The sequence below is a fragment of the Leucopleurus acutus genome, assembly GCF_964270905.1.
Source record: "Leucopleurus acutus genome assembly, chromosome: 2".
In the NCBI taxonomy this organism is placed as follows: domain Eukaryota; kingdom Metazoa; phylum Chordata; class Mammalia; order Artiodactyla; family Delphinidae; genus Leucopleurus; species Leucopleurus acutus.
In genome coordinates this window covers 133,045,574-133,058,471 of record NC_139143.1, presented here as the reverse complement: position 1 = coordinate 133,058,471, position 12,898 = coordinate 133,045,574, and the positions used below count along the sequence as shown (strand labels likewise).

Below are 12,898 nucleotides of genomic sequence, written 5' to 3'. Positions count from 1 at the left end.
TAGCTGTATACAAGGTGACTTTTTAAAATGTATTGTGTGATGGAAAAAGACATTTCCCTAACTTAAAGCTCTGCATATCAAAAAAGGATCCCTCCAGTAAACAGTTAAGTACATGCTTGGTATAACCTCATCCCTTTTGCTTTCTTCGTCCTTCTCTCTTAATTCACTTCCACTTAATCATTTCCTACATCACAGGGCAAGGCTCTTAAGTATCATCAATTTATTTAAGATTCAATATTTTGACTTATGACCCCAGAAATTTTCCACTGTGTAACTGGATGGAACTATCTAACATTGCAGAGATTCGATTATTTGGAGAAATTATAAAATGGTTCAACATAATAAATTGAAGATTTAGGGACACTGAGAACACAGGAGCCTTCTGTCAGATTGGCTATGCAGATAGTTACCAGAATGCAAGGGCCCCACTCAACTCAGCTCTGAGGAGATCTTCTACCTTCTATTTATTGAACTCTCTCAAAGATCCCAGAAAAGTAGAAACCCTATATAGATAAATTGTCTTAGCATTTTATTCTCACACATATTTTAAACTAACTAACAAGATCATGAAAACTCAAGTTTTCAAAAATGATAATTATCTGAAAAGACTGCGGGTTGCTCCAACCTTTGGCAATGTCCCAGGAGAAGTACCATCCAAAAGGTCCAAGTCAATTCCATGCAAGCAGAAGACCAAACCAGCAGCTGGTCTTTTGAGTTAAAACATTGAAACAAAAAAAAGACACATAAAATCTAAATATTTTCTTTAACCACTTTATTATTGAAGTTCTATATTTTTTAATTGCCTAGCTAGCCCTTTGATCTTAAGCATTTTATATCATGTCTAGAGAACTCACATTCATTATATGTAAAATGAGTTTATACTACAGCTAAGGTCCCCCAGCTCAAAAATTCAACTGTTCAATAATTTTATCAATTTCCACGGAAAATGGCTAAGAATAAACTGACAGCGTAACTCCCTAACACTGGGTACATGCTGCTGTTTAGGAAAGGAAGTGGCTAGTTTTTATCTCTACTGAATTTCAAAGAAATTATTTTGAATCTCAGAGTCTGTAAAAAATGAAGCCAGTTCATCTGAGATCTCTGATTTATTAGAATGCCAAGCTGGGTAGAGAAGCCTTCCATAGCTTGAAACAAGTTTGGGGACTTTGCCTTCATCCATGACAGATGGAGCAAAAGAAAGACTTTTCCTTCCAAATTCAGAAATATTTAAATGGTATAAAAATGTTATATAGATAGAGATCTACAAATACAGATATAGATATAGACATCCTGCAGAAGGAAATGAGAATTAAGGTAATATCTAGTTGCAGGGTTAGAATACACTTCTGGCTGTGAAATTCTAGAAGGGTTATATGTGGGAAAATGAGGGTTTAGTATTTCTAGTCCCTGAGATGTATACAGAAACAGCAAAGTGCACAGAGAAATGAATTCCCAGTGCAAGAAGTAGGAAGGAATTATAAGCCAAATCAGTTAAAAGTCACAAAAACTGCAGAAGAGCTGCACCTGGGTTTTCTCTTCTCTCCACAAATGACTATAAAGGATGTAACATTTTATTTTTGCTATAGAAGTTTTTTGTATCTAGTGTAATAAAATCAAAGTCCATTTTCAGTAAAAGAAAAATGCCCATAGACCTTAATCAAATAAATTGCTGTATTTACAGTTTCATTCATACTAGTTAAAAAGCACAAGTGGCCAATTATATTTTCTGAAGGAAATAAAAATGGCTAATTCTAAACTGAAATCATTGCCAACATCAGATGCTAAGAAAGGAAATTATATATTTGTCTCTTTATAATACTGTGGCTCTTAGTTTAAAGAACACTGGAAAAAATGAGTTTATAACATTGAGTTATCTGTCACTTACAAGATCATTAGAATATCTCCTCACTGGAGCAAATTTATTTACAAACCTTTGTGAATACTACTTGGAAAATCAAGGTAAAAGGAAAAAACAAAAACAACGAATGAGCTCCCCTTTAAGTGATGGCAGTTATTGGGTTTGATCTAACCCAATAGCAAGTAGCAAAAGAGATATAAAATAGCAAGAGATATACCTTTCCCAAATTTCCCCCAAACCCAGAATTTGTTATATAAGAGCTATCTCTTTTTTTTTTCTGTAAATCTTTTTACCCACTATTCTCTTCTTATTCTGCTATGGTATTTTGAGCATGTTATTTGAGTTACATGAAGATGTGTGTATTAAAGTGTGATGTTAATTAAAACATATTCACATGATTATTCTGTCATTTTACTATTCATTTTCCTAGAATAGATACTGTAATTCATGTGCATATTCAAATGACTTGCTGTGCTTAGCAAGTCATTTTGGTTTAAGACAGTGTGGCATGAGGAAAGAGCACTGTGCTAGGGCAACTGACCCCTCACAGCCTTACCTTCTGTCAAATCGAATTACAGAAGAGTGAGAGAGAACCAGGGAAAGCACATGGAGCATAAAAAATGTTATTCAATTGAGCCGTGTAAATTTGCCGATATCTGACCATTTTTGAAGTGGCAGTTTCGTTGATTTAACATCATAGTTTCTTTATTCTAATGTTCTTTGCAGTTAAAAAATTCAGTCTAATTCATTATACATTTTATAATTTAAAGTATATTTAAATATAGAATATCTATTAATTATAGTTACTCTGTTGAAAAGATGAATAGACTGGAAAAAAAGGATATATTGTACTTGATAGTTAACATGACTCTCAGTTGTAGCCTACAGCTCACCTGTAAGTATATTGTATTCTAGTCTATCATGATAGTCAATACCTATCCTCTTCATTTACCTGCCCCCACCCCTTCCCAAGACAAGAGCCTAACTTTGACAAAAGAGAAATTATATTATTTATAATTAGTTTATGACATCCAGTTCTACTTTGCAATAATTTTAAGAGTTTGGAATTTGTAATCCAAAGTATATTCCTGGTCTATGGCTATATCTCGAAGATACCAAAATAGAATAATCAAAGAGATGATAATTCGAACAAACCTGATATGTTGCACCTTTTTTAAAATAAATTTATTTATTTTATTTATTTATTTTTGACTGAGTTGGGTCTTTGTTGCTGGGCATGGACTTTTCTCTAGTTGCGGTGAATGGGGCTACTCTTCGTTGTGGTGTGCGGGCTTCTCATTGCGGTGGCTTCTCTTGTTGCAGAGCAGGGGCTCTACATTGTAAGCATATTAAGAACCTGAAAAATCATACAAAATGATATATCCCAACATATTTAACCATGCAGCCCTCTTGACCAACAACGTCAATTAGCCACTTCCACAGAACACACTTAGGGGAATACCTCTAGTAGAAGCAACTAACTGGGTCCACGGCTTCATTCCAGAGAGTGTTCATGTTCATAATTAATACCATGAGTACCTAAGAATGGGTTAGAGTACATTTATTTCTCTGAATTCTTTAAAATTTCCCCCAAAAAAAGACTACAAAAAGTAAAGAGGAGAAATTTGTGTTATGGTCAAAATGAAGTGTGGGACCCTTAAAGAAATAAAGTATTTGGAAATTTCACTAAAGCATTTCCTAACAAGGCTAAATAAGTTAACACTTTTCTATTGTTGATCTTATTTGGTGGTTTAAAATCAAAAACATTGGAGAGGTTGGGGGGGTAGGTGGGGGGGGTAGGGAGTTGGGTGGGTTCAGCATCATGTAACTCTTAATGTTCAGAGAAATTATTGCTTATAATGATAAAATACATGTGCATATATTTTTAAATAGCATTTGGTTAGAAGATAACCAAAAATAGTTTTTTAAATGTGTATGATTTTATATGCCAGTTTCACTGCATACCTTTATCCATTTGGTTTGTTCATAGTGTATAAAGTTCAGCACAGATAACTAATTAGAGACGGAGTAAATACTTTTTGCAAATCAAAAAAATAATATTTAGGTACTAAGTGAAACATGAAAAACAATAAAGACAAATTAAGTTCATTAAGCTGGCTCTAACTTCCATAATTTGGCTGAAATAAAAATAACATCAATTAAGCACCCATCTTGTGTCATTTAGAACACACAACACCCTGCAAGGTATCTGTTGTTGACAGAGGTTAAATAGTTCATTTGAGCCTCTTCCATTATACAACACTGATTCTCCTGGAGCAAATTTTACTGATAGCATGACATTTTCCATTCCCTGATTTGGCAAATATGCATTAAATGCCCACAATGTACAAAGTGTGATGCCAAGCCATGTGAACACTGCAACAAGGAAATAGAACTAACGTTCTACCTTTACACACCTAGCCCAGGAAGTAGACGTGCCCAAAATTACACAGAGCAGAAAATGGAGGAAGAGAGACAGGAAAAATCTGACTTCAAACACGCAACAAAATCAACTCCCAGTCTGTTTTCTCTTAACAGCAAGCTCTCCACCAAAACAGAGACCAACCTGGCTACAAAGAGTTCCCTGAAAATGAGAGGCTGATTTTGCAGTTCCTTTTGTGGTAAAGTACAGAAATAAAGTGCAGCTAGTTGGGGAACTGCTTGCAAACCAAGATAGGGAAGTCATTTTTTAGAGATGCTCATTCCACATGCTGGTTTTGAAGAAAACAGGCATTCTAAAGTCAAAGCAGATAAACAAGTAAATATTCTCAGGATTACTATTTATTACCATTTCTATGCCTGACTTTCTATACAAATAATGAACAAAGTCTTCAGTTGAGTCTTTTCTATTTTGCCATGTCTTTTTTTGAGCCTGAATTCATGAAACATTCAAGCTGCAGTACATGTGTGCATTTAAGACAGAAGAGAAATTCTTATTTATGTTTTATTCCATGAATATTATTTTAACCTTTATTGGAGTATAATTGCTTTACAATGGTGTGTTAGTTTCTGCTTTATAACAAAGTGAATCAGTTATACATATACATATGTCCCCATATCTCATCCCGCTTGCGTCTCCCTCCCTCCCACCCTCCCTATCCCACCCTTCTAGGTGGTAACAAAGCACCGAGCTGATCTCCCTGTGCTATGCAGCTGCTTCCCACCAGCTATCTATTTTACATTTGGTAGTGTATATATGTCCATGCCACTCTCTCACTTTGTCCCAGCTTACCCTTCCCCCTCACCGTATCCTCAAGTCCATTCTCTAGTAGGTCTGTGTCTTTATTCCTGTCTTACCCCTAGGTTCTGCGTGACGATTTTTTTTTCTTTTCCTTTTTTTAATTTTCCATATATATGTGTTAGTATACGGTATTTGTTTTTCTCTTTCTGACTTACTTCACTGTGTATGACTGACTCTAGGTCCATCCACCTCACTACAAAAAACTCTATTTCATTTCTTTTTATGGCTAAGTAATATTCCCTTGTATATATGTGCCACATCTTCTTTATCCATTCATCTGTTGATGGACACTTAGGTTGCTTCCATATACTGGCTATTGTAAATAGAGCTGCAATGAACATTTTGGTACATGACTTTTTGAATTATGGTTTCCTCAGGGTATATGCCCAGTAGTGGGATTGCTGGGTCGTATGGTAGTTCTATTTATAGTTTTTAAGGAACCTCCATACTGTTCTCCATAGTGGCTGTATCAATTTACATTCCCACCAACAGTGCAAATGGGCTCCCTTTTCTCCACACCCTCTCCAGCATTTATTGTTTGTAGATTTTTTGATGATGGCCATTCTGACTGGTGGGAGATGATATCTCATTGTAGTTTTGATTTGCATTTCTCTAATGATTAATGATGTTGAGCATTCTTTCATGTGTTTGTTGGCAATCTGTATATCATCTTTGGAGAAATGTTTATTTAGGTCTTCTGCCCATTTTTGGATTGGGTTGTTTGATTTTTTGATATTGAGCTCCATGAGCTGCTTGTAAATTTTGGAGATTAATCCTTTGTCAGTTGCTTCATTTGCAAATATTTTCTCCCATTCTGAGAGTTGTCTTTTGGTCTTGTTTATGGTTTCCTTTGCTGTGCAAAAGCTTTGCAATTTCATTAGGTCCCATTTGTTTATTTTTGTTTTTATTTCCATTACTCTAGTAGGTGGGTCAAAAAGGATCTTGCTGTGATTTATGTCATAGAGTGTTCTGCCTAAGCTTTCCTCTAAGTGTTTGATAATGTCTGGCCTTACATTTAGGTCTTTAATCCATTTTGAGTTTATTTTTGTGTATGGTGTTAGGGAGTGTTCTAATTTCATTCTTTTACCTGTAGCTGTCCAGTTTTCCCAGCACCACTTATTGAAGAGGGTGTCTTTCCTCCACTATATATTCTTGCCTCCTTTATCAAAGATAAGGTGATCATGTGTGCGTGGGTTTATCTCTGGGCTTTCTATCCTGTTCCATTGATCTATATTTCTGTTTTTGTGCCAGTACCATACTGTCTTGATTACTGTAGCTTTGCAGTATAGTCTGAAGTCTGGGAGCCTGATTCCTCCAGCTCCATTTTTCTTTCCCAAGATTGCTTTGTCTATTCAGGGTCTTTTGTGTTTCCACACAAATTGTGAAATGTTTTGCTCTATTTCTGTGAAAAATGCCATTGGTAGTTTGATAGGGATTGCATTGAATCTGTAGATTGCTTTGGGTAGTATAGACATTTTCACAATGTTGATTCTTCCAATCTAAGAACATGGCATATCTCTCCAACTGTTTGCACCATCTTTAATTTCTTTCATCAGTGTCTTATAATTTTCTGCATACAGATCTTTTGTCTCCTTAGGTAGGTTTATTCCTAGATATTTTATTCTTTTTTGTTGCAGTGGTAAATGGGAGTGTTTTCTTAATTTCACTTTCAGATTTTTCATTTTCAGTGTACACGAATGCAAGAGATTTCTGTGCATTAATTTTGTATCCTGCAACTTTACCAAATTCATTGATTAGCTCTAGTAGTTTTCTGGTGGCATCCTTAGGATTCTCTATGTATAGTATCGTGTCATCTGAAAACAGTGACAGCTTTACTTCTTCTCTTCTGATTTGGATTCCTTTTATTTCTTTTTCTTCTCTGACTGCTTTGGCTAAAACTTCCAAAACTATGTTGAATAACAGTGGTGAGAATGGGCAACCTTGTCTTGTTCCTGATCTTAGTGGAAATGGTTTCAGTTTTTCACCATTGAGGATGATGTTGGCTGTGGGTTTGTCATATATGGCCTTTGTTATGTTGAGGTAATTTCCCTCTATGCCTACTTTCTGGAGGGTTTTTATCATAAATGGGTGTTGAATTTTGTTGAAAGCTTTCTCTGCATCTATTGAGATGATCATATGGTTTTTCTCCTTCAATTTGTTAATATGGTGTATCACATTGATTGATTTGCATATATTGAAGAATCCTTGCATTCTTGGGATAAACCCCACTTGATCATGGTGTATGATCCTTTTAATGTGCTGTTGGATTCTGTTTGCTAGTATTTTATTGAGGATTTTTGCATCTATGTTCATCAGTGATACTTGCCTGTAGTTTTCTTTCTTTGTGACATCTTTCTCTGGTTTTGGTATCAGGGTGATGGTGGCCTTGTAGAATGAGTTTGGGGGTGTTCCTCCCTCTGCTATATTTTGGAAGAGTTTGAGAAGGATAGGTGTTAGCTCTTCTCTAAATGTTTGATAGAATTCGCCTGTGAAGCCATCTGGTCCTGGGCTTTTGTTTGTTGGAAGATTTTTAATCACGGTTTCAATTTCAGTGCTTTTGATTGGTCTGTTCATATTTTCTGTTTCTTCCTGGTTCAGTCTCCGAAGGCTGTGCATTTCTAAGAATTTGTCCATTTCTTCCAGGTTGTCCATTTTACTGGCATATAGTTGCTTGTAGTAATCTCTCATGATCCTTTGTATTTCTGCAGTGTCAGTTGTTACTTCTTTTTCTTTTCTAATTCTATTGCCATGAATTTTTTTTAATCCTACTGTAAAAGCCACTTGAGACTTCAAACTTCCTCACATTTAAAAGTGCAGTGTAAATTTTTCATTGGAACTCTCTAAGAATTTAAGGTCTGTAGGTCAGATTTTTTGATAGGAAAATTTTTCAAATGACTTGGCATATAGTTATTGTTGTACTGCTTATACAGTATACGCAGCCCTAAATATATCCTAATATTTAATGAGACTACTCTAGCAGATTAAAATTTTGCAATGGGAAATAATTCCAGGTAGTTAATGGGAAACATAAATATAATTACCTAAGATTCCCACTGTTTGGTCTCATAATTTCTGGCTGTCAGGATTAGACAACATGAAGGCTTGCCCTATAACTCTAAGGTGGTTGCTGTATATTTTCATTTTCCCTCATCCCAAGAGCTATAGGCAGTCAAAGGACTGCCTTTGTATCTAACATACAAAATACATGTATACTGCCCCTTTAAATGTTTGTCCCTTGAGGGTTAGTTTAAATCAATTCAAAATCATACACCAAGTCTCTAATCCCATTTCTCTTTCGGATTCTTAAAAGAATCATGCTGTCCTTCTTATTGGATAATCCCACCAATTTTGTGGCCAAGCCTTCTCAGAAACTAGTTTTTAAATTTAGAGCTTTGAATAATAAGAATACAACAGAATTCCTGGGAGAATTACAACATCCTCTGGAGAATTTCTGTGATATAAACATCCATAATTTATCCACTTAACAAAATATTTAGCAGAAGAAAATCAAAGATAAATTCAGGAAGGAATAAGAGGATGAAATCCAGAAACTGAGTACGTTTTACAGTAAATTGATGAGCTGTAATCACAAAGCTGTACTTTTTGTTAGAATTGCAAATGTTATTTTCATTAACCTTCCATCTTGTCATGTCTAAATCATGCAAAGGGGCAATTAAAAAACCTTTTGTGGCACAGATGTCAAGTGGAATTAAAACAAGGAAGGATACCTTCTGGAAAAAACATAAAAACTATTGTAAAATGAACCTTTATACTTCAAATCAGCTAAAGCCAGAAATACATTAATTATACATTCTTGAAGCATAAAATTTTTAGAATATCTTTTCTTTCATAGATTGTTTTCTTATTAACTTCATTTTGACTTAAGCTATTCACTGAAGTTGCAATTTCCTCAAAATTGCACACATTTTATTATAATCCATGATAGTCTGTGTGTTTATATAAAACATACGTAGCCAAATGTGGCAACATATTTTAAAACTTTATTAATTTAACATTTGTTCTTCAAATCATCTTTTGTATTTATATTATATACATATTCAAAATGTCAAATGCATAAATGTAGATTATATGCATTTACGTTTCAAAGCTTCATCAGATTTATACTCTGCAATTAATATTAAATAGTATCCTCCTTTATTTCCTAAGCTCTTCTATTAACACACATGAAACAACCATGAAACCTTTCTAGTTGAAATATTGTAATTTTTCTGAACTTCATGTTAATTGGAAAAGCCCTGCACACATGTAGTAACATAATTGTCTGATTCCCTGTCTGAACCATCTAAGATGTAAGCCAGATAGCCATATTCATTTGAACAAATACAATGTAAATTCTCTTGGCTCTTCTGTCCTAAGAATATAAATGAAAGTTCTCTAGAACTGAGATTCTATCTTCTCCTTCCATTCAAACCCCTCTGTCATTACCTCCCCTGGTATCAGGCCTACCATAATGTTCCATATCAAGAAATAGGGCAATTGGGCCTCCCTGGTGGCACAGTGGTTGAGAGTCCGCCTGCCGATGCAAGGGACACGGGTTCGTGCCCTGGTCTGGGAAGATCCCACATGCCGCGGAGCAGCAGCTGGGCCCGTGAGCCGTGGCCACTGAGCCTACACGTCACGGGCCTGTGCTCCGCAACGAGAGAGGCCACAACAGCGAGAGGCCCGCGTACCACACAAAAAAAAAAAGAAATAGGGCAATTAATCTTAACAAGTGAATTAATTTAATGAACCTAAAACATTTGTTTCAACCTCACAACACCAATGAAACAAATTGTGTCAAGATACAGAGTTATGACATAAATTCTCATCTAGCCACTAGCTGTGTGAGCTTGGATATTTCATGTAACTCTCTGATCCTCACATTTTCATCTTTAAAAAAAAGTTAAGGTTAACTAAACAGTTCCTTCCTCTGACATTTCGTCCTTCTACTCTTATGGCTTAATGAAAATTGTATTTCTTAAATTCAAGAAAGTAATAGTGAAGTAATATTAATAGTAGTAGCTAACATTTATTGATCGTTTACAGTGTTCCAGGCCTTGTCCTAAGCAGTTAACATATATTAACTCATTTAATCTTTAATAAACTTTCTAAAATAATTTGCTTTCTGATCTTTCAGAATCCTTTCGGTAATTTGAAGCCATTCCCAGGCAGTCCCTAGTTGTGGTCTTTTAAATAAGCCTCTTGAGAGTCACCCAAGTTCTGGCTTAGAGCCAAAACATTTCTGGGGACTAGAATTACAGGTAGAGTCCTAATGTTTATTTGACACAGTGGTCTAATTTATCAACCTGCTTATTTCCTTCTGGGAAATCAACTCTTTGTGTTTCCAACTATATAACTATCATTTGTACTTACAAAGCATGACAACTAAAAGCCAATGCTTTAAAGCAATATTAAAAGCTAATTTATACAAGGAGTCTCCCTAGCTTGAATCAGAACCTGGACTGTGGGTCTGAACATCTTGAAGCCTTGTTTCTTGGAAACAGACCCAGATTCCAGGACAGAATTAATCAAGCTATGCTCTTTCTCTGCTCTTTCCTCTGTGCCTCAGAAAACTAGGGTTAATTGAAGCCTCTAGGAAATACCTGATCCTCGTGGATTTCCTGCTACCTTTATGAGCCCTCTACCTTGATCCCCTTCAGGATCCCCTTTCCAGTTCTCCTCCTGCCAGTTTTCCTGTTCCCTCCCCTCAATGCATTGGTATCCTCGTTCTTTAGTTCAGCCATCAGGCTAGCGTCTGCTTTCTGCCATCCTCTAGCAAAAAGGATTGGGCCCTGTTTCACCTTTCCCTCCCCCACTTCAGACAAATTTACCTAGATGCCCAGGTCAACAGCAAACACTGTCTTTAAGTTCTATTCTACACATCCAAAGCCATGGCTCCATCCTGCTCCCCTAGTTAGATTTCCCTTCTTTCACAATGCTCCCTTTTAAACTTATTCTCTGATAATTCTCTCAGCATTCCATGTGGTAAATACCAGATTGTGGTAAAAACCTAACTTTTGTTTCTAATGCTGCCACCCTGACCTCCTTCCTGAACTCCAGTCTCTTATTTCTAAATATATGTGTAACATTTTCCTTGCATGTGTCGTCAGTACCACAAACTCCGTTGTCTTCCCAACTAAGCCTGCTGCTCCTCCAAGGTTTCCATTTTCTGTTAATGGCATCACAGTTTGATTCTTGTTTGTTTTCATACCCTTGTCCAATCAGATGCCAAATCTATTGATTCTACCCTAAAAGTTTTCTCCTTTTTATTTCCTCTCAAGTCTCATTGCCCAGGCAGATAGTCTGACTTAGTCTTTCTACTTTTGAGACAGTTCACATGTAACTACAACAACACAATTAAGCCAGAGTTAAAACTATAAGAATGAGAGATTTAGCATTTTGGTAGATCCAAATTTAGGACTAAATGTTATTTTTACCAGTACTAGAATAAGTTAAATTAAACCTGTTAGGAATCTGAATGAGAATTACAGCTTTTGCAAACACTGTAACGAAAAAAATTATGGTAGGAGGTGATATAGCAACAATTTTAAAGGGAAAATATTGATTATTTTATCATGATCAATGAAATATCAGTTCAAATTACTAGAAACAATTGCAGTGTTATTATGTCAGTAAAGTATTGAGAGAAATAGTAAGAATATTATGGTATCAGATGACTCAGCCCTAGCTTAGCTGTGTGACCTTAGTCATGTTGCTTGGCCTCTCTGAGGTGTAGCTCTTTCATTTATAAAATAACAGGATGAATCTAGATCACACAGAAATTAATTCATTTCTGGATAGGATTGAGAACCACTGCTATAAATAATGAATATATTTGCATTCAACAATGAGGGAAATAAAAATTATCTTTTTAATATAAAAACATGTAAATTAAGGACTTTTCAGTGGATCAAAATAAGATCTAACTATACTATATGGTTTGCATGAGTGAAACATTTGACCGTGTTGATGGGTTTATATCAGTGATTATGCAACAAAAAGGCAGTGGTCCTATGAACACTTCCGAACCATCTCAACTAAGTTCCTGCAAACAAATCAGAACAACAACAAAACAACTATCATATTTCAAATGTATCTATCTGTTACTGACCAGTATATCTCTATGATTAGCACAGTGACTAGGACTATACTAGGACAATCCTAAGTAGGATATACTAATACTTGATAAATATTTGTTGAATTAATAAATTGAGTTGAAGCTGGGTGAAATTAGTTGTTCCCATAATTACAATTCTGCTGTGAATTTTAAAAACACATGACTTGGTTGCTCAATACTCCCTTGAATTTTATTGTTAGAAACAATGATAATGTGATAAACAAGTATCTTACATTGATTGCCCTGTTTTATTTGTGTGTTTACAGGCAAATGGACATAGTTTTGTACATATGGAACATGAAAAAGCTGTATTACTACTGAAGAGTTTCCAGAACACAGTAGACCTAGTTATTCAACGTGAGCTTACTGTCTAAATATTTTTTATAAATAGTGAAGATACGTCTAGCCAGACCTAATGTTCAAAAATAAATTTATACATAGAAACAAATTTTGCCAATTGCTGGACCAATGGCAAACATTAGTGCCAAATGTATAATACTATATGTTAGCACTGGTCATCCTTAAAAATGTTAACTATATAAATATGATGTTCATGTGGTTATGTATTATTTTAACTGTCAGCCTCTGGCTGTGCATTGGTGCAGTTTTGGTTTTGGTTTTGTTTTGTTTTTTTTAATCAAATAAGTTTCTTCTTGAAGTGGATTTCATATAATTTCGGAGC

The 12,898-nt window shown here is 35.3% G+C and overlaps 1 protein-coding gene across 3 annotated transcripts in view; it reads left to right on the top strand.

Moving 5' to 3' along the window:
* LRRC7 (leucine rich repeat containing 7) overlaps positions 1-12,590 on the top strand; it is a gene marked incomplete at both ends in the record, with an annotated part of 381,292 nt that extends 368,702 nt beyond the window's left edge. For all 3 annotated transcript variants that reach the window (XM_082833990.1, XM_082833989.1, XM_082833988.1), the window contains one exon: positions 12,483-12,590. In XM_082833990.1, coding sequence (XP_082690116.1) covers positions 12,483-12,590 — 108 coding nt within the window. The remainder of the gene's footprint in view (positions 1-12,482) is intronic.
* Between the last annotated feature and the right edge of the window lie 308 nt (positions 12,591-12,898).